At 50.5% G+C, this 21,425-nt stretch overlaps 1 protein-coding gene across 2 annotated transcripts; it reads right to left on the bottom strand.

The window, feature by feature from the left end:
• Positions 1-9,848: 9,848 nt before the first annotated feature.
• Positions 9,849-21,128, bottom strand: NELFB (negative elongation factor complex member B). 2 transcript variants are annotated; one of them, XM_039720231.1, is made up of 14 exons: positions 21,056-21,128; positions 20,803-21,019; positions 20,504-20,667; positions 20,218-20,317; positions 18,757-18,987; positions 17,660-17,845; positions 16,535-16,647; positions 15,636-15,738; positions 14,604-14,699; positions 13,160-13,302; positions 12,173-12,279; positions 11,165-11,306; positions 10,328-10,436; positions 9,931-10,078 (listed from the first exon to the last, which is right to left on the bottom strand). In XM_039720231.1, exons 2-14 carry the CDS (start codon positions 20,902-20,904, stop codon positions 9,941-9,943), a joined length of 1,734 nt encoding a protein of 577 aa, XP_039576165.1. In that variant the 5' UTR covers positions 20,905-21,019; positions 21,056-21,128; the 3' UTR covers positions 9,931-9,940. The 2 variants fall into 2 exon arrangements, with proteins under 2 accessions (XP_039576164.1, XP_039576165.1); XM_039720230.1 differs by having other exon boundaries at positions 9,849-10,078; positions 20,803-21,113.
• Between the last annotated feature and the right edge of the window lie 297 nt (positions 21,129-21,425).

Raw genomic sequence — 21,425 nt, 5'->3', positions numbered from 1 at the left:
AACCCAGCCCGGGCACTGCGGGCACCAAACCCAGCCCGGGAACCGCCGGGGATCCTCTGAGCTGCCTCTTCCCAGTGCCTCGGGATTTGGGGCTGCACCGAGCCAATCTTGTTCAGGAGTGCTACTGAGTATTTTGCAGCTGAGATTGTTTTTTCCTCCTGCTGTTGTCTCACTCTCTTATTTTTTTTTTCCTCGCTGTTGTCCCTTACCTGAACCTTCAGCTGATGTTTTTCCAGTGTGAGGCTCTGACAGGCTCCTGATGTGCAGGAAAGATGTGGCCGCAGCATCCAGGCTCCCCAAAGCACAGCTCCTCTCCCAGCCCCTCGACCTCCTTCTGTTTAGAGTGGAGGATCTAGCTGAGATCTGGTTGTGTCAGCAGATCACAGAATCCCAGACTGGTTTGGATTGGAAGCGACCTTAAAACTCATCTTGTTCCTCCCCTGCCATGGGCAGGGACTTCCACCATCCCAGGCTGCTCCAAGCCCTGTCCAGCCTGGCCTTGGGCACTGTCAGGGATCCAGGGGCAGCCACAGCTGCTCTGGGCACCCTGTGCCAGGATCTGAACACCCTGAGATGCCCTCAGCCTCTCCCTTTTTTCCTCCATGGACACAATGCAATATTTGTGCCTGGAGTTTCTAGCAGGATAAAAGCACAAAGTGTCCTGCTATGACACTTGCATGAACCAAAAAAAATGCCCCCCAGGAATTGTTTTTAAAACCATCTTGATCAAAATTCACGTTCTTCCAGTGCAATATTTCCATAAGTGGCATAATAAGCCCTCAGTAATTATTTGTGGTTATCCAGAACCAAACCTGTGCCCAATGGAGCTGTGGAGGTGCAGAAAAGGGGCAAACCCAGGGATCCCCAGGATCCTCCATCCCAGAGCTGCTGCACAGACAGGGAGAGCTGGGCACTGCAATTCAGGGGTGACAAACACATCACAACCCTCCCACCATAAACCCAGCACGGGGAAGTGCTGCCCACCCAGCCCAGCTCACCTCACCCACCTGAGGCCAGAGGTTCCTCAGAAACTTTTACCCTTGGTGTGTAAGCACAGACAAGTGTGCAGTAGCCAGGGCTCTGAGGATTTTCTGTTAAGTACCAGTTCAACACACATCAGGGAATGCTAATTCCATGAGAGATCTGCACATGGAATCAACCCAAGGGCGGCATGGTGGCCCCAGACAAACCTCTGCTCCTCCAGCTGCTGTGGGACTTTCCCTCAGCCAGCTCACGAGGAGCCCAGAAGTGCTGAGTAACTCTAAACTGGGAGGGGAAGAGCTCGTGGAGGGGAGTGAGCATGTGAATGAAAGCAGCCAGGACTGGAGGTGTTCTAGCAGCTCTGAAAATGGGAATATTTGAGGTTCTCCATGGAAGGATAGTGGAGCTGTTCCCATGGCAACAGGGAGTTGCCAGGCTGCGGGTGATGGGTTCTAAGGTATGGCACGAGTCAGACGTGGGGAGGGCTGGAGACCAAGGCAGCACTGATGTTTTATACATATGCAATTTTTGATGAGTAAACCCAACGTGACTCCTTTGTTCCAGGAGAGAGAAGCTTTTCCCACAGGGAGAGACATTACCAGGGCAAGAGCAGCAGAATAACTCCTAACAACTCATGGTAGATGAGATGTTAGCTCCAACATCTGAACAAAAATAATACTACATAAGGTAGAAAAGCCAAGAATTCGTGAGCTGGGAGCACAGCTGATTCCCAAACTGTGACTGCCACAAGCAGTAAGTTTTTGGACAAATGAGTAAAAAAAACTTGTAGATTTTAGAGTGATTAAAGCCGAGTTTGGGAGGGCAGGGTGCTGCTGAGGGACCCCAGTGGTGGCCGTGGGGTACAGGGGGTACAGGACCCCCCTCACAGCAGTGGGGAGCCCTGGCATGTTGGTGTTTCTTCTCTGCCCTCAGCTTGAAGGTAGATTTAGATGAGATATTGGGAAGGAATTGTTCCCTGTGAGGGTGGGCAGGCCCTGGCACAGGGTGCCCAGAGCAGCTGTGGCTGCCCCTGGATCCCTGGCAGTGCCCAAGGCCAGGCTGGACAGGGCTGGGAGCAGCCTGGGACAGTGGGAGGTGTCCCTGCCATGGCAGGGGCGGGATGGGATGAGTTTTAAGGTCCATTTTACCCCAAACCAATTTGGAATTCTGAGATTCCACAACTTCAGCCCAAGGGCACAGCCTCGGTGTTCTCCTGAAGTCTGGTGGGAGCAGAAGCACCAGTGAGGATCCTTCATGTGTCCAACCACTGCCAGCAGAGCCCAGCAGGTGTCTGCAAGCTCTGTGGATTCCTAAGGGTTGGGAGCAATTAACAGCTGGGCTCTTGCCCTGTTTGATAATCACCAGTACTCAGAGATAAGGCGATGAAATGTGTGTACAGCATTATCACAAAACACAGGCACCAAACAGAGCTCCCTGCAGGCTGGAGCCTTGAGCTGCTCCCCAGCTCTGCAGAGGGCTCCAGTGCAGAGCAGCACTCCTCACCTGCCCTGCTGCTTTCACACTGCCCCACAGCAGTGACAGCTCCTGGCTGGGGCTCCGGGGAGGGACAGAAGCTCCCCAGCTTGGGGTGCCAGGGAAGCAGGACCTGGGGTGGTGTCAGAGGGGCTGGAACTCAGGCAGGCTTTGGAGAGCAGGGAATGAAAAGCAAACCTGGGAGACAAAGCAGTGCCCCAGTTCTGGAGGGGCACAAAGCCATGCAGAGCAGAAGCTGGGAGCAGACACAGAAGGGATGCAGCTGAGCTCCTCAGCAGTGACAACATCTCATTGCTAACAGCAGCAAGGGCAGGTTTGAAATTCCTTTGTAACACCAGGGTGGACATGAGGCCAAGCTTCTTTGTCCAAGGCTCAGTCCAGCTGGTTGGGCTGGAATAGAAACCCAGAATAATTCACCAGCCCTTCACCCCTTGCAAGCCCAGCTGCTGCAGCATTCCCACTGTTAGGGCTGTGCGTTGTTGGAGACTGTGTCCCTCTGCTCCCCAGGGCCTCTTTCCCTCAGTTTGGGTGTCAATCTAGGCCTCTTTACTCCTAAAGAGATTTTCAGAGCCAGAGGTGGTAAGTGCCAGTTAATATTTATATTCATTGCAGCCCCAAGGGCACCCTGCAACACCAGCAATCACATTCCTTCAGGCTCCTGGGAGCATCCATCATCCCATTCTTCCTCCTGGAATGTGGTGTGGCTGAGTAACAAAGGGGAAAACCCACCTTCCTGAGGCTCACCATTGACCCAAACTCTCACAACCCCCGAGGTGCATCACAAAAAGGCAGCAACAACTGGTTTTTGTTACAGTAAATCAGGATTGACCCAAACCTTGCTGCAACTTTTGGCTTTTTAGAAGGAATTCCTGAGTTTCACTGCAAAGACAATGATCTGCATTTCCCTTTTGGAGCCCAAAGGGTGCAGGATCCCTCCAGCTACCAGGGCAGACAAGTTTTGGAAACACCAAACCTCCCACACACAGGTCAAACTGAAACATCAGGACAAGGAGCTCTTGCAAGAGGCCATGAGGTCATGGCCCAAAATTCCTGTGGCTTCCAAAAGGTCCAGTGAACTCCAGGCAGAGTCAGGCCCAAACACCTGCAAGTGCACGTCCCTCTGCCCAGACACAGCCCTGGCCAAGGTGGACTGGGGCTCCTGGGGTCCCCAAATCCCCCAGGCAGGGCCCTGTTGGTTGCAGGGCTGTTTGCATCTCACAGCCAAAGCCCATGAATGTTGTCCTGCTGGCTGTAGGAGAGATGGAAAACAGAAACCCTTCCTTGCCCTTTGGCTGCTCTTCAAGGAACCTGTAAAAATCCCTCTGCAACTCTGTGATTATTCAGTGCAGACTGAGCAGAGACCACGGTGCTGGTTTGGAGAGCGTGGGCTGGGAACAAACCTGCCTGTGCCCACTGGAGCAGATGTTTTGCTGTTGCTGGCACCCAGGCTTGGTTTCACAAGTCACTGGTGACACCTGGACCAAGGTGTGAGCTCAGGGGAATAAAGCACTGCAGCCACAGCCCTCTCTTTGCTCTCTCAGCACACCAGGGCTCCCTTCCTTCCATGTCTGGAAGCAGAGGAGAGTGGACACAAACTGCCAGAGCAGCTCTCAGCCTTCAGAGCAGAGAGGAAAATGGAGTTTCAGAGTTAAAAAGAACAAGGGGCTTTGCAGAATCTGTCAGCTCCTTCCACAGGCTCACATGAGTCAATAATTAACAGAAGAAAGAACAGATGCTATGAGACACGTTTCTTCTGAGGGTATTTACTTGCTTCTACCTACAACTGTGCCTGAAAAAGTGGTAATATGAAACTGCATTCCTAATCACTGGGTTGCTTTGTATCAGATTGGTAATGATTCATTACCAGGATTTTGTACACATTTCACCACTTCTTTGTTCTGTTAACCCTCATCAGGCAACTCAGCTTTGGCACAGCAAATTGATGCTGGCCTGAGGGAAAAACATTAGTATTAAAACTAGAATAACAATTGTCTCCTGAGCCCTGGACTGGTTTTTTATGACAATGGCACAAGAACCAGCACAGTTTATTCTGGCTCCAGCTGGAGGGCTGGTTACAGGAATTACCACAGGAACATCTGAGGGTGGGCAGCCCTGGCACAGGTGCCCAGAGCAGCTGTGGCTGCCCCTGGATCCCTGGCAGTGCCCAAGCCAGGCTGGACAGGGCTTGGAGCAGCCTGGGACAGTGGGATGGGATTTAAGATCCCTTCCAACCCAAACCCTGCTGATTCTTTCTCTCTCTCTTGCCATAGAATGACATTCACAGAAGGACAGACTGATTCTCACTCCTGGCTGCTCTCTCCAGCACAGCAGATGTGAGGCTGTGATCTCCCAGGGATGTTTTCCCCCTTCCCTGGGCCCAGACCCTGCTGATGAGGAGAAGCAGAGCACAGACAGCCTGAGGTAGCTCTGCCAGCCCAGCTGAGACACCTTTGCCCCTTGTGCAATTGTTTTGCTAGAAAAGGAAGCAGGTTTCACTGCCTCCAGTTGTTCAGCCTCGTCCTCCTCCTCAAACTCCCCTGGCAGGTCCAGCAGGCTGAAATCCACCCACACAGATGGTTGAGCTGCTTTGGTGAAGTTCTCCTTCCAGCTGGACTGACCTTGTTATCTTTGCTGTGGGCTCCACGTGCTGCTGGACTCTCCTCAATTTGCTGATGATCCTTTTTGCACCACAGAGGGCAGGAACAGGGAAGGGACTTGGCAAAGAGCAGGGAAGGCAGAGGATGCCCATGAACTGGAGCTACCTGTGGCAGCAGCCCTGTCTGATGTGTCCTCAGCACTGAGTGGCCCTGGGTGGAGCTGCCCTCAGTCCAGGTTTTACACCCACCTGAAGCTCTGAGATGTTGATCTGCCCCTTGTTTGTAAAGCTGAGCCTGGCCCTGGTGGAAGGGGAGTGCTGGCAAGGACACCAGAGCACACCTGGGGTTCAGAGCCACGGGGAAGGAGCTTGGTCCTTGTTAACAAAACAGCCTGGAGGGGAAATTTAGGTGAGAAAGGCAAATGGAGAGAGCAGAGAGGACACAGAAAGATCTACCAGAGCTGTGAAGACAGAAAGTGCAGAAATATTTCTTCCTCCTACAAAGCTGCTCCATCAAGGCTCCCATCCATGGACACAGCTGGAGGAACAGTGGCACTTGTGTGCCAGGACAGGCTTCTGACTGCTGTACAAGAGAGAACATAGAGCAGCACCTGTGTGTCACCCACCACAAGTGGAATAAAGGCTGGAGACCCTGCAGAGCCCTGTGTGCTCTGCCTCCAGAGAGACTCAGAGCAGCCAGGTCCAGGCTGTGGCACTGCCCTGCCCCACAGAGCCCCGCTGCTGGGCACCTCCAAACACACCTCCTGAGACAGCCCCAGCCTCAGGAGAGCTCAAATAGCATTTAGAGCAGACAGAAACACCTTTAATGCACCTACAGGCAAAACTGGGGATGTTCTCTACCCTCAAAAGGCTGAATTATACTGAAAATATAAAAAAGTAATTAAATAACTAAGAAAAAATTATCTCTCTCCCAGCTGAAACCAGGACAGGAGTTAAGAAGATTTTTTTAATGTAATTTCATTTTCTGGGCTAGATGCAACTCTTCCAAAGTTGAAGACAGACATTCATCCCAAGGAGCTGGATAAGGGAAACTTCTCTTTTACAGGGGAAGTTACAAACCAAATTCCCCAGCACACACAACTCACCAGAATTAACCTAAAGGAGACTGCAAAGCCTGAATCTTGCAGCAGCTCTGCCAGAAAAGTCTCTTAGAGAGAGATAACTCAGTTTTCTGCTGGGCAGCAGCTGCTCCTGCCTTTTTCAGACACTCCTTTCAATGTTCATCTTCCCTCCAGCCACCTGCACCACTCCCCATTCATTGTCCCAGGCCATTTTCCAGGGGGTGCAGTGCCCACAGCACCAGGAACAGGAACAGGGTGTTCTGCCCAGGAGCAGATGCTCTGGAGCACCCAGGAGTGTGAGGATGCCTGACAATGGCTTCAGTTGTCCACCTCTTGTTATCCTGTAAATCACAGCCCAACTGAGCCTGAAGAGCCTCAGTGAGTTCCTCAGGAAAACCCACAGACCTGAATTGTCTGTAAAAATTCTCTCTGCAGTCAGCTCTGTGGGTTTGGAGAGAATGCACGGTTTGTTCGTGCCACAGGGATCCCACCCGTGCTGTACAGACAAACTGCCACCTCCAGGTGTGAGCAGGGAGCGATTCCCGGATTTCAGGGCACGCAAGGCTGCACCACCCTCTAGTGCACACCCACAGCAGTGCCTGTGCTGAAAGACTGGGAAAAAATTCCCTAATCCAGCCCGTCTGAGCCTCCCCCGGAGCTGGGCCGGCAGAAGGGACAGAACTCCTCTGAGAGGGAACCCCAGAGCAGAACCGAGGGGATCCTGGCCTTGGCACAGGGAAAAGCCACGGCCCTGCACCCCAGCACCGAGCACATGCAGCACCCTGCACCCCGTGTCCCTGCAGCCCAGATCCCTGCAATCCCAGATCCCACACCCTCAGATCCCTGGAATTCCAGCTCCTGCACATCCAGCACCCCAGATCCCTGCATCCCTGCAATCCCAGACCCTGCACATCCAGCACCCTGCACCCCAGATCCTTGGCAGCCTAGATCCTTGGGATGCCAGACCCCCACACCCTCAGATCCCTGGAATCCCAGACCCTGCACATCCAGCACCCTGCACCCCAGATCCCTGCACCCCAGATCCCTGCATCCCTGCAATCCCAGACCTGCACATCCAGCACCCCAGATCCCTGCATCCCTGCAATCCCAGACCCTGCACATCCAGCACCCTGCACCCCAGATCCTTGGCAGCCTAGATCCTTGGGATGCCAGACCCCCACACCCTCAGATCCCTGGAATCCCAGGCCCTGCACATCAAGCACCTTGCACCCCATACCCTGTATCCTTGGAATTCCAGACTCTGCACATCCAGCAACCTGCACCCCAAACCCCTGGGATCCCTGGCAGCCCAGATCTCTGGAATCCCAGACACCACACCCTCAGATCCCTGGAATTCCAGCCCCTGCATATCCAGCACCCTGCACCCCACACTTGTGGATCCCTGTCAGCCCAGATCCCAGGAATCCCAGATCCTGCACATCCACACCCCAGATCCCTGGAATCCCAGCCCCTGCAGCCAGCTCAGCTCCTGCCATGCTGGGTTTGCCTGCACAACAGGGGTCTGTGTAACTCCTGGCACATTCCTCAAAACATGGAAGCAGATTTTCACTACCAAAATGTGCAAGCAGGAGATGTTCATTACTAAAATTGTTTTCTGGAAATTGTCTCCTCACTCTCTCGAGCAGCAGCAGGCCAGGAGAGCACGGACTGGCAGCCACTCCCTCTCCGCTGCCCAGCTCTCTCCTCCTCAGCCAAACTTGCCACCAGCACTGGGAATGGCCAGTTCATATTCTGGGATTCAGATTCTTCATGGATGTAAAACACTGGGAAAAATCACCATTGTGTGTGACAGTACTGCAGGCACAGACCTTTGTACCAAGCAGTAAAAAAATAACCATGCTGGATGACAAATTCCTGCTGCAGGAGAACACCACATCAGCCTCGGGATATGGGGAACCTCAAGTGACCAAGAGAATCCCCAAAACAATCCTAAAATAACCTCCAAGTCTGAGCAGAGCATGGGCCTGAGCAGGTTCCTGGCCAAGGTTTGGCAGCAGTGTGGGATGTTTTTTGGTCTAAGTTACCAGGACAGTTTAAACAGTTTGAAACCAAAACTCTGCAGGAAAGACCCATTTGTTACACCCAGGTCCTGTTTCCAACAAATCCAGTATCAGAAGTGCTGAGGCTCCCAAAGGCAGCCCTAACCCCAGGAGCTGCAGTGGAGACAAGAGGAGCACAGGAAATGTGGGATACAGGACAGTGCACCCGTGTCAAACACAAACATCTCCCACCTTTCCTGTTCCACCCCAGGGTATCACGAGTTCACCAAAGGAGAAATAAAGCACCAGGGAGGTGAAGGGAGGGTGTCACTGCCCTCACACAGCATTTCTGAGCTCAGGAGGAAGAAAACCACACAGAGGGGGAGGGAGCAGCACTGGGCAGGGAGTTCCACCCCTCTACGTAACTACTGTGTTTGTTTGGCTTTTTTGGACACAGCTTCAGGAAACACAAGAGTCTCCTGAGCGTGACCTGGCACTCAGAGTGCTCAAGTCCCAGGAAACAAGAGCTGATGGGGGGAAAAAAAGGAGGTTTAGGCTGGATATCAGGACAAGGTTCTTTCCTCAGAGGGTGGTTGGGCACCAAACAGGTCCCTGCACACTCCAGCTGAGGCAGAAGCAAAAGCAGAAGAGGAACAGAAACAGTGACACAAGTGAGCCATGAAGAACAGCCTGCCAGCCTGGAGAAGAGAAGCTCTGGCTGACCCAACTGCAACCTTCCAGTGCCTGAAGGGAGCCTTCGAGGAAGGGGGAGACTCTTTACAAGGGCTTGGAGTGAGAGGACACAGGGAATGGCTCCCACTGCCAGAGGGCAGGGATGGATGGGATATTGGGAATTAGGAATTGTTCCCTGGGAGGGTGGGCAGGCCCTGGCACAGGGTGCCCAGAGCAGCTGTGGCTGCCCCTGGATCCCTGGCAGTGCCCAAGGCCAGGCTGGACAGGGCTGGGAGCAGCCTGGGACAGTGGGAGGTGTCCCTGCCCATGGGAGGGGTGGCACTGGATGATCTGAAAGGTCCTTTCCAACCCAGGAAATTTCTATGATTCTATTTTTTCACAAACTGAATCTCACTCCACCTACACTCAAGACCTACTGTCACTGAGGAACACCAGAGCCTTGCTCTTTGTAGCTGGCTCCACGACTCACTTCATGCTACTCCTCTGAAGAAAAGTTGGGAGGAAAGGGGAGAAACTGGTCCAATTTCTGGCTCTCTTTGTGAAAGTCCATCTGAGAAGAGGCTGTTGACTTGCTGCCCAGGTTGGTGGCAGCACTGGACACCTTGACAGTGCAGCACATCTTACCATGTGCCACAAGAGCTGGAACCCCAAACAGGAACTGGTTTCAGTGAAGCTCATCTCCTCTGACTCTTCCTCCTCTTGAGCATCTTGTCCAGACACCCCGAGAGGCAGACCAAGGCCAAAGGAAGCCACGATCAGCCCCAAGAGCCCACACCACCTGCTCAGCCACACCAGGGCTCCACACTCACTGAGCAGACTTTAAAAACACAGGATGCCACGCTTAAAAATATGCATGTTCTTTTTTTCTTTTAAAAATGTACAGTCAGATTTCAAGTGGACCTACAAGAAGACACTCAGCTATCTTTAAGAAAAGTAAACCCTGCAATGCACTGCATACAGTTTTCTAAGCAGGCAGAGCCAGCGACTTGGGGGAGCTGCAGCGTTTCCTGAAGGAGCTTCAGTGGCTTTGTTTTTGTTTCCACCACGTGGGCAGACACTCAGAAGGCAGCAGAGGCTCAGCTCTCAGCCCCAGCTCAGCGTGAGGCTGGAGTGGGCACGGTGGGCAGGGGCAGCTCCATGGAGGGAGTCTCAGTCACTTCAGCTGGGCTGGGCTTGCGGAGCTCCAGTTTCTCACTGAGCTGGTTGTAAAGCTCCTTCACAGCTTCCCCACTCTGCAGGATGAGAATCAGGGACAGGGAAACAGGACAGTCACACTCCATTCTAGCCAGAGCACCAAGTGAGCTTCACCCTGTGTGTTTAACACAAACCAACACAGGAGGAGGAAGCCACAAGGTAATTAATTAATATGGCCACAGCTTGGAACACTTGGAAAGCAGAGCTTGTGTTCCATTAAACAATGTCTGGAAAGGCAGCTGCTTCACCTGCAATCAGTATTCCCCTTCTCCTGCTTCCCTTCCTACCTGCTTGGTGGGCTCCAAAGCTTTCTGGAGAGACTCCAGTTTGGCTGGGGCCACTTTGTGATGCAGATGCAGCAGCAGCCTGAGCACATGTCTGTGCACGTTCTCCTTCCTGCAAGAGCCATTTGAAAGCACAGTAACCAAGACAAATATCTTGAGAACAAGGAAGCCAGAGCAACAGAATAACTCACTCCACCACAGACTTTGTTGTAATTATCCAAAACCCCTGAGAATTGGAGCTTCTGTAAGGGGCTAACTTAGTATAAGCACTAACACTGCCTTAGACCTTCAAGGATTAAAGGAATTGTTCAACAGGAGTGGATTACCTGCACAACCATGAGGAGGGAGGGGGAGATTTTAAGCATAGAGTGTGTGGAGGAAGCAGCAGCAGATGCTGCTCTGCTCCAGCAGGAATTTCAGCCACCTTTAGGGAAGCTTTCTGGAGGCTGACCTTGTCTGCAGGCCAGCAGCTAAGCCAGAATGTGACCAGAGGTAACAACAGATTTTTGCACACTGCTGATACTGCAAAGACCTGAAGTTAACTCTACATAGCCAGAGCTACTGCAAAGCCTGAAGGATATTCTCCTTTGCAACTCCACCTCAGGGATAATGAATAGCAGTTTAGATAATAATTCACAGTCAAGACATAACCATTTTGCTGATAAAAACTTCATCCTAAAACATACACCTTTCCTTAAAGGAAAACACCATCAGGCTGATGTTTCCACTGCTTGTGAAGAAATTGGTGAACTACTAAACTATTGTTCAAAGCAGTAAAAGCTCAGTAAAAGTCAGGCATTCTGTAAACTCCCTCTCTCCAGTGAGGAAAATCTGCTTTACCTGGAGCAGGCAGTGAGGAAGAAGCCATCAAAAAGACTGGTGCAGAACTCCTCGAGTGCAAACTCATCACTGAGCAGGGTGAGGTTACCACTGAGCAGGTGCAGGAAAATGTCACTGAAGGCCAAGTCACTGAATGTCTCAACTATGAAACATGGAAAGAGACAGAGACTGACAAGGATGTGCCAACACCTGTCCACAGAGCTCCCGTTCCTGCTGAAAACCCTGCAGTGAGGTTTCATCATAGAATGCTTTGGGTTGGAAAGGACCTTAAAACTCATCCAGTGCTACCCCCTGGCACCATCAGGGACACTTCCCACTGTCCCAGGCTGCTCCAAGCCCTGTCCAGCCTGGCCCTGGGCACTGCCAGGGATCCAGGAGCAGCCACAGCTGCTCTGGGCACCCTGTGCCAGGCCTCTCCCCTCTCACAGGGAAGAATTTCTTCCCAATATCTAATGTAAGCCTACTTCCTTCCAGTCATTTTTTCTCATTTCCTTTGGTAACATGCAGCCCAGGCAGGTGGCTTTGATCCTTCAGACATAAAAGATGAGGAGCAGATTGCTCCAGAGCTCTGCTGCAATTCACCCCAGAGGAGACATTGAACAAGATAATACTGATGAAAAAGTAAGGCTGTGTTCAGTCCTATTTTGTTACCAGTTTTTCCACCACACAAAGCCAAGTCCCAGCAACTTCTGGCCACCTGCAATCATTGTGGGCAGCAGCAGAATTGGGGCACCTGCTCTGTTATCCTTCAGATTCATTCCAAATGGTTCTCAACTGATCTCATTGTTAATGGAGGCCTTGATGTAAGGAACCACTGATCTCAGCACTGTCCCTAAACTCTCACATCAGCAGAAAATTGCAGAACTCAAACACTCCTGCAAGGACTCACAACTAAGTCACCAGAAGAGCCAAAGGCAGAACACCATGTCTGCCATCCCTGTCACTCCAGGTTTAGTGGCCTCTTGGGTGTCCAATACAAGGCAAACAGAAGATCAAACAAAAACTTACCTAGTGCTGGCAGGAGCCTCAGAAAAGCATTCTTGTTCCTCTGTTTGGTGATGTGGAGGATGTAATACAGCCCAATCTCACAAGCTATTCTGTTCTCCTGCAGGAACCTGTTATGGCATAAGCAAAGTTTATTCATCAATAAAGCTATTTTTTTTTTCTAATTTAAAGATGTTTAAAGTACTTTTGGGATAGTTATCAAGCAGGTAGAGCAGTGGCTAATCTCAAACCCACTGAAGAGCAGCTATTCAGTGAGTGAGCAGATGGATCATCCCTATTTTCACTACCACACTCCAGAAACACTGAACATTCAGCAAACAGCTGGATTCAACTGTCAACACTTATAATGTATTCCTGATAAATGTGCTGTTCAAAATGGGCCTTAGAAGAAGCCCAAATACTCAAAAATTATACAAAATCCAATAAGTTTTAGTCTTCCAAAAGTCAAACATCAACACTGGAGAGGAGAGCACAAGAACCTGGACCCAATATCTCAGATTCTGGCACACAGACAAGAATTGTGCTAGAAATCAGTGGAAGAGCTGAACACAGCAGAGCACACAGAGGTTCCAATTATCTTTCTGATGTCCCTGGAGTGACAGGTTGTCAGATAGAGAGTGTGTGTCAAAAATGCCAACTTTATGATTTACAATAGTGCTCTTCAACATGGGCACTCATCCAGCTGCACCCAAATATCACCCAAACCTCAGCATTCAATGCCTGGGAAGCTGAACAGAAACACCAAATACTCTCATATTCAATGAGAGAATGGTTCATTATAGAAAATATTACTTTATGTGCATAAATTTTATTTGAGGGAGCACAATAGAAACCTGTTTTGTTAAAAGGGAAGATCAAACTTGATGAATTAGCACTGAATCCCATCCCAGGAAGCCTTGCCTTCAGCACAGGCAGCTTCCCCTGCCTGCTCTGGCTGGCTCCCTGCTGCTTTGGTGCCAGACCCTGCAGAGGGTGGGGCCAGGCACCTACTTGGTGAAAGCCTCGGGAATGGCGCTGGGGTAGGGGATTGGTCCCTTCTCCTCCGAGGGCAGCTTCTGATCCACGGTGAAGGTGTGGTCATCCACCACAAAGGACATCAGCAGGGGCAGGAACCTGGTGATCAGCTCGGCTTCCTTGGAGGGAGGGAAGGACACAGGGAAGAGAACAAACCATCATCAGCCACACTATGCCACCCGATGGTCCTGAAGTGCTGTGACAGGAGCAAGGCAGTGCGAGGAGCCTCATCCTGCACTGAGGAAAACCAGCTTACAGACATCCAGCTTCAGTCAAAATTCCTGAATAATTCACTTCCACACATTCCACGGTAATTAGGAAAACTCTGCTTCATCTCCCTATAGGAACACTCCTGCTCAAACCCTTTCTTTGGATTGTGTAGCATTTCTCCTGAGGCCCTTCCCAGCACGGCTCCAGGCACGGATGTGTTCAGGATGACATCAAACTGCTGATACCAACAATCACTGACTCCCAGCATGGCCCAGGCTTATTTGTGGTAACCCAACCACAAATAAATCAGATTTTAAAGACTGATTCAGAGACTCCCTTGGAAAAAAATTGAGCATTTTCCCTTATAGGTTCATGAGAGAGCACAAATCACAGCACTACCTTCAGAATCACTGGTTACTCTCACTGCTACAGTCCCAGCATTGTGCACACCCTCCCTGGGTGAATTTAAATAGCCCAGCAGCCAGGAGTGAATGCATTTTGGAGACTTCAAATGTGCCCCTAGATGTTTATAAAACATTTACTGCCTTATAGTTCAGAACAGAAACAGCAAATTCCTCCTGAGGAACAGCCCTGCTGTGCAACACCAGGGCTGGCCCTCCTGCCCTCAGCTGAACTACACCAGGGATTCCTGGAACACTGGGAAAGGATTTCTAAAGCGTGCCTTATAGTTCAGAACAGAAACAGCAAATTCCTCCTGAGGAACAGGAGGGAAAGGATTTCCAAAGCATGGAAAGATTAGTTTCAATGTGGCACTACATTAAACTGCTGTAACAGAGAGCTGGGAGGGAAAAAACATTTTTCTTGTCAATGAAAAGCTTCTGAACTGCTACCAGAGTTTGAGACCAGTCTTGGAAATCCTGCTTTCCGCATGCAAGACGTGTTCTACAAACCCAGGAGTTGTGTGCAAGATTCCAGGAAAAATGAGAGAGCAATGAGCAACCAGGGGAGTATTTAACAGAGGTACAGGCTGGTTGTAGAACAGTAAGGACCAGGCACCCATGGAAATAAAAAGGTGGGTAATGGGAGCTCTCAGCATGTCCAGAACAGCTGCTCTGTGACCACTGTTTTTTCCCAAGAAAGCTCTGATGAGACATTTGGAGAACAAATGTTTAATCAGGAATATCATAAAATAATAAACAAGTCTAAATTCGATTAATTGTGTTAATTTCTTAACATCAAAAGGGCTCACCATTTTTGGTTCCTTGAAGACTTGGCTGTCAATCATGTCCCAGGCCCCCTGTCCCAAAGACAGCATCCTGAGGAGCAGCAGCAGATCCGGGCTTTCCTCCAGTGTTAAGGGGAGAAGAAAAACAGCTATTTTGATCTTCACATAAGATATTTATTTGGAAGCAATGGTTTATATTCAAAGCTGTTCTGGATTAGCAGCTTTATCCAAGACTGCTAAAGGCATTCAGTTCAAGTTAATTGAAAACTGATCCTCAAATGGGCATCAAATAACTGCCACACCTCAGGGTTTGGGGGGGGCTGTAAATTTGTAATGCACCAGGAAGTTTGCAGCTACCTGAGCACATCTTTTTAAAATGTGTCCAGCCCAATTAGTGCACTAGAATATAATGTGTGAGAGGATAAACCAAGTCATCTCAGCAGAAGAAAGGAGGAGAAAGGGTGTGTAAGAATGGATTGTTTGTGTTCTGAAACCCAAAGGACTTTCAGTTCCAAACTGTCACAAGGAAGTTGCTCCATGCAACAAGAACATTTAACAACTCAGGGATAAAACAGCAAGTGGCTCCCATTGTTGAGACACCTGTCAGGGTGCCCTTCTTTAACCCTTCAGCTCCTCCTGCAGACTCCACTTGCAGGAATTGTGTTTTATCTCAGCCACCAGACCAGAACTGTGCAAACAAACCTGTGGCATTCATGGTGGCAGGAGAAAGGTGCTGCTGTCACACAAACTGATGGAGGGACAAAGCAGGGAGGCACAGATTCTATACATTATTCTGTATTTGCACAGCTGCCAGCCAGAATGAGCCATGCAAAGAATTCATGGCCAGTTTGGAGAGTTCCAAAATGCCCACCATGTCTAAAGAGCTCCTGCAGAGCTCTGCAGCAGGTGCTGCAAATGGACAGGAATCATGTTTCCCTTGTTCCAACTGCCACATTTGGGAACTCAATGAGACTTGGATGGTGCCACTCCTTCCCTGATGGCTGCCAGTCAGCCTAGAGCACAGTTCAGGTTAGCTACACAAGCTGCAATGCTTACCCTGGGTAAGGTGTCCTGCCCAACCAGGTCTTGCAGGTGCCTTATGGTGCTCAAGGCTAAGGTGTTAATGGCAAAGGGATCACACAGGATCATTGATAAGTCCCTGAGAAGAAGTAAAAACCAAACACTTATCATACATAACCAACAACCCCATTGTACAGGTCCAAACCCAGCTGGGTGCACCTGATGAACCTTGTCCTGCCTTGTAAAGAAGTAACATTCATGGTGGTTTTGTGTGAAAGAACACAAATGACAATTGCTGAAAGTCTTCTGCACTGAGATCAAGCACAAAATCCCCCACAGCCAGCTGAAGATCTGCTGGGAGACAGTGCAGCCCTGGTGGCCCCAGCTCTTCCATCTGGCAGGTTTTAAGCATCTCCAGAGTGCTGAGGACAGAAAGGTCTCAGAGGCTTTTGAAAAACAACAAGTAAAAGTAAATTCTTAAATAGTTTAAAATACCAATGGACAAAATCTGAAAGTACCAGCTAAATAAAATACTGTGAGGGCAACCTTCCAGAAACCTAAGTGTAGATCACAGCAGGGTTGTCATTTGAAGCTAATGAAGTACTTTAACTGACAAACATCTCCAGTCCATTTTCTCTGGGTTTAAAGCCAAACAAGTCATTCATAAGTTATTCTGACACCTTAAGAAAGGCTCCTGAATTTTCTTATGAGGCCACAGGTGAGACTCAAGGGTGGCAAGTGAAGCAGTGCAAGCTCTGCCACCAGGACAGTGGGTGCTTGGCTGTGCCCCAGTGCACTAAGGGATGTTTGGGATGTGACTGCACAGAGGGGCTGCTGGAGGTTTGCTGGCTTTAGGGAAGAATCAACACCTGGCAGATGTTGTGAGTGCTGGGAAGCCATTTTCAGTTTCCCAATGAGCAGCCCCAGTGCCTTACCCCAACACTTGTTCTTGTCCTTTCTTCACCCCATCCAGGAATCCTTGCAATTCCCGAGCTCTCTTGTTGTCCACGAACTTCTCCCGAATGCAGGCGTCGAGGCACCAGGTGAACTGCCAGCAAATGGAGGGAGCTTTATGAACTCATTAAACCAGCAATAAAACTCATGATGCAAAAAACAGGCTCAGAATGACCTCGAAATATCTGCAATTGAGATGCTTCATTAGTGCACCTACATTAATAGTACCACACTGGTGACAAACACAGAGGTGAGAAAGGCCAACACCCCAAAAGGAGGTTAGGAATGCCCTGGGAAGTTAACCTGGGGTGACTTTCTCCACTTCCAGGGAAAGCATTCCCTGGCAATTAAGAAACAAGTGTTTATTAAATCTACCACTGCCCTGCACACCTGTGGATTTACACAAGTAGGAGACTGAGAAAGCAGCATCACTTAGAAATAAAAATGTGGTTTATTTTGGCCATTGCAATAGCACTCCCACTGTCTAAATAAAGGAAAATGGACAGTGGAGGTGTTCTTGCTTTAGAGCTGTATTACTGAACTATTTCTTATGCAGAATACATGTAAAACTTAACAACTCCTTCAGAGAAAAGGCCTTGTTCCAGGTCAGAGTGATGCTACCATGAACAAAGGGCCAGTAACAAGATCCTGCTGTGACATTACCACTTCTGTCACCTCCCAATATCTGAATAGTTTCATGTTTTCATTTTCATGTTTTCATTCATGTTTCATGTTTTCATTCAATATTCAAAGAATTTACTGCTACAGTTTACTGACAGATGGAGTATATCCACAACTGGGAGGGAAGCCTGGAGTAAGAACCTGGTGCCAGCTGATGATTTTTTATTATTTTTGCAGCATCTACATTGAATAGATGTCAGATTAGACATTGCTTTTAACACTGCCAAAGTACCCTAAATTTGAATGATGCATGGGTTATGAAATGAAAGCAAACTTCTGGTTAACCAAGATGAAGTTTTCACCCAAAGATGCAAGGAATGTAAGATGACATTTAGGTTCAAGGTCTGAACTCTCTTTATAGAAAGGACTCATCTTCTCTGGGCTTCTTCCAGAAAATTCTGCACAGAAACCCACACGACTGGTACCTTGTGGCAGGGATCCACAGTGCAGATGTCACTGATCTCCAGGTCATGCAGCGACATGAGCAGCTCTGCCCTGAGCGTGCAGTAGTGGACGTTCCTGGTGCGCAGGAAGAGCGTCCTGAGGAACTGCAGCACCATGTCATAGAGCTTCACGTTCTTGCCGATCATCTGCGTCAGCTTCTGCACCACCTGGCTCACAGGGAAACGGGGGCTCAGCACCAGCAGGTGCTCCCATTCTACACACACACAAATGCAAATTAATTGTGCCACATGATTTACCAAGACTGAAGCATCTGCAGGGACATGAGGTCCTGAAGAGGAACCCCAAGATTTCCAAGAGCATTTGTTCAAGAGATGTTCACCAAATCTTCAACAGCCATAACCTGGTTTTGTCTCAACCCACCAGTTTCTTTCTTCTACCCTTCTGATTCTCCCTCCCTCCCCTCAAGGGGAGTGACCAAGTGGAGGTGTGGTGCTAGTGTCCAGCTGAGGTTAAAGCACAACTCTGCAGTGCAAACCTGCAGTAAATTGCACCAGGGCACTTACATCAAATGATTTTGAAAGTAAAACAGGCCTAAAACAACTCTTCATGTAAGAGACGTGCTGCCCTCTCTGAAATTAAAGCTTTATACTGCCTTCATTTAATTCAACTTTTCTGGATGCTAATTAACTTACAACTTACATACTTAAAAGAAAAAAAACTTCAGTTAAGCTATGTCCACTAAAAAAGGTCCCAAGAAAGCAAATTTAACATATCAGCATACTCAAACTGATGTGATAAGAGATATTCAGCCTTCAGAACAGCTGAAGTGCATTAAAACCAGACTGAACAACAGAGAAAAAAATCTGCCATTTCTTATTTTGAAGTGCATAAACAGCTTAGAACATTCACCATTTATTACACAACAACTAAAATAATTCATGCTGTTTTCATCAAAATGTGTAGGAGAAAATGGCCTGGTGTTTGTTGCAAAGAGTGTTCAGCTAAACAACTTCAGCAGTGAAGGTGGGCAGAAGAAAACAATGCAGGTTTGTGATGGTTGACTGAAAGCTGATAAATTCCCTTCACCAGCACATTGTGAGGGTTTCCTTCTCCTTACCTCTCCCTGACGTCTTGTTTTGGGAGATGGACTGAAGAAATTTTGCAAGAAGGAAATATCACTGCTGAAGAGAATGTTCTCCTTCTCCAGGATGTATTGCTTCAGCAGGGGTGACACCTCATCCCCAAAGAGAGCCTGGTTGTCCTGCCAGATCTGCCTCTTCACCTCCACAGCACAGGCCTTGTACAGGTCCTTATCAGCCATCACCAGCTTCAGCTTCTTCTCAGGGACCTGCAATGCCCAGAGCAGCTACACAGTGAGCAGCCTGTCCATGGAACCATCTGAATCATGGAATCACAGAATTCCCTGAGCTGGGAGGGACCCACCAGGATCACCCAGCCCAGCCCTGTCCCTGGCCAGACCCCCCACCAACCCCACCCTGGGCATCCCTGGCAGCGCTGGCCAAAGGCTCCTGGAGCTCTGGCAGCCTCGGGGCCGTGCCCATTCCCTGGGGAGCCTGGGCAGTGCCAGCACCCTCTGGGGGAAGAGCCTTGCCCTGAGCTCCAGCCTGAGCTGCCCTGGCCCAGCCCCAGCCGTGCCCTGGCTCCTGTCCCTGTCCCAGAGCAGAGATGGGAGCTGCCCCTCGGGAGGAGCTGCAGCCCCGGGGAGCTCTGCCCTCACTCTGCTCAGCTGAACAATCCCAGAGCCCTCAGCTGCTCCTCACAGCCCTCCAGACCCTTCCCCATCCTTTCAACATTTTCCAACAGCTTTAGATGTTTTATTATCTTGTACCCAAACAGCCCCAGGACTCAAAGTGAGGCTGCCCCAGCACAGAGCAGGACAATCCTCTCCGTGCCATGATCCCCACCTCAGGCAGTCTGGGCATTCACCCACCTGGTGTAGCAGTAGACCAGCCCTAAGAGACTTCAACAACCCAATCACACACCCTTAATTCTTTCAAAGAAGAAAAAAAAAAGGTCTACTTTAAGTCTCCAGTGCTGAGATTTGAGGTGGTATTTCCAAACTCAGTAATTTACTGAAGTTCCAGCAGTGTTTTGAGTCCATTACCTTGAATACACAATGCTTTTAATAAGAACACTCCTAGAGATTTTTGTTTCACAGATCTGATTCTCCCTCCTGCCTACTTTTAATTGCACTCTTCAAGTCTAACCTTCCACTTGTCAGAGATTTGTAAATCAGTTGTGGGAAAATTCACCTATCAGCAAACTTGGCTTTTTAGGAAGCTGCATGGATTGAAGGAAACAGGGAAATAGTCTCGTTTGATTATGAAAATGTGAAATGCTTTTTGAATTAGTCCACTGAGCTATTAGCAGACACGAGAATGTACTGAATCCTCAGTCAGTCACTGACACTGAACAACACCTGCAGCAGGGGCAGAGGGAGCAGAGCCCACCTGCCAGAGGCACACCAGAGATGGCACACCAGAGATGGCACACCAGAGATGGCACACCAGAGATGGCACACCAGAGACACACCAGCCAACCAGTGCAGTGCTCCCACCTTGGGCAAGTGCTTCATGACACACATGACCACGGGCTGTATTGAGGGCATCTTGACCAGGGAAAAGCTCTTCTCTAGGAGATCTTCCAGCTTCTTGTATCTGAAATCAGGGAAAAACAAGAGGCTAGGTACCATGCAGCAGCAAAGGAACAAAGTGGCCACCTCAAAGCCTCTGGAACTCAGGCCCTGAGGAAGCCAACTCTCCTTTAGAGAAGTCACCCATCCACTGCATTCTAGATGGGAGCTCCCAGCTCACCCCAAGGAACCAAGGACACTGCTGACAAACCTCTCCTCGACCTTCCCCTCCAAAGCGATGGCAGAGACTCTCTCCAGCAGCTTCTCCCGCAGCTCATCGAACACGGACTGGTGGAACTCGAGCCGGGGGGTGCCGTGCAGGTCCAGGAAGGGCAGGGCATACTGCAGCGAGGGCAGCAGCACCCCGTTCTCCGTCTGCAACACAACGGCACAGGGGCTGACAACGACACCCGGGACAACCAACACAGCCGGGAAAAGCCCAGACAGCGCCGGGGGCCGTGCCGTGCTCCCTGTCCCGGCACGGCCCGGCCCCACAGGCACCCAGCGCACCTGGAACTGCTCGATGGCCTTCAGCGGCTCCGTGCAGTTCGTGAGGGTCTCCTTGAGATCCTCGCCGTTGGCCACTCCCAGCTCCTGCAGCCCCGCGTACATGTCGGCCCGGCCGGGTGCGCGGGGCCGCTCCCGGCTCAGCTCCCGGCCCTGTTCCCGATCCCGGCCCTGTTTCTGTTCCCGCTCCCGGCCCTGTTTCTGTTCCCGATCCCGGTCCCGCTCCCGGCCCTGTTTCTGTTCCCGATCCCGGCCCTGTTTCTGTTCCCGATCCCGGTCCCGGTCCCGGTCCCGCCTCAGCTCTCGCCCCGGCCCCGGCGCTCCGCCCCGCCTCGCCCCCGCCGCGCGCGGGCCCCGCGCCGCAGCACCAAGGTTCCGCCGCAGCAAGGTTCCGCGGCGGCTGCCCTGGGTGTCCCCGGCTCCCCGCGGCCCGCGGAGCTCCGGGGCAGGGCGGACGGGGCTCCAGGAGCCTTTGGACAGCGCTCTCAGGCACGTGGAATCACAGAAGGATGGAATGGCTCGGGCTGGAAACCACCATAGAGGGTCATCAGGGTCATCCCAGAGCAGGCGGCTCAGGACTGTGTCCAGACGGTTCTGGAATTTCTGCAGCGAGGGAGGCTCCACTC

The sequence above is a fragment of the Passer montanus genome, unplaced genomic scaffold, assembly GCF_014805655.1.
Source record: "Passer montanus isolate IOZ18808 unplaced genomic scaffold, ASM1480565v1 scaffold43, whole genome shotgun sequence".
NCBI classification, from domain to species: Eukaryota; Metazoa; Chordata; class Aves; order Passeriformes; family Passeridae; genus Passer; species Passer montanus.
The sequence above is the reverse complement of the archived record's forward strand: the minus strand, read 5'-3'. Positions and strand labels throughout refer to the sequence as shown.

Bases quoted from the DNA above. Each gene is read 5' to 3' on its own strand.
- NELFB (XM_039720231.1), bottom strand. From the start codon at position 20,904: ATGTACGCGGGGCTGCAGGAGCTGGGAGTGGCCAACGGCGAGGATCTC. The intron at 18,988-20,217 runs GTGGGAGCACTG...TGGGCATTGCAG, and splicing joins TCATGAAGCACTTGCCCAAG to GTCCCTGAGAAGAAGCTGAA. The intron at 11,307-12,172 runs GTAAGTTTTTGT...CATGTTTCATAG, and splicing joins GAGGCTCCTGCCAGCACTAG to TTGAGACATTCAGTGACTTG.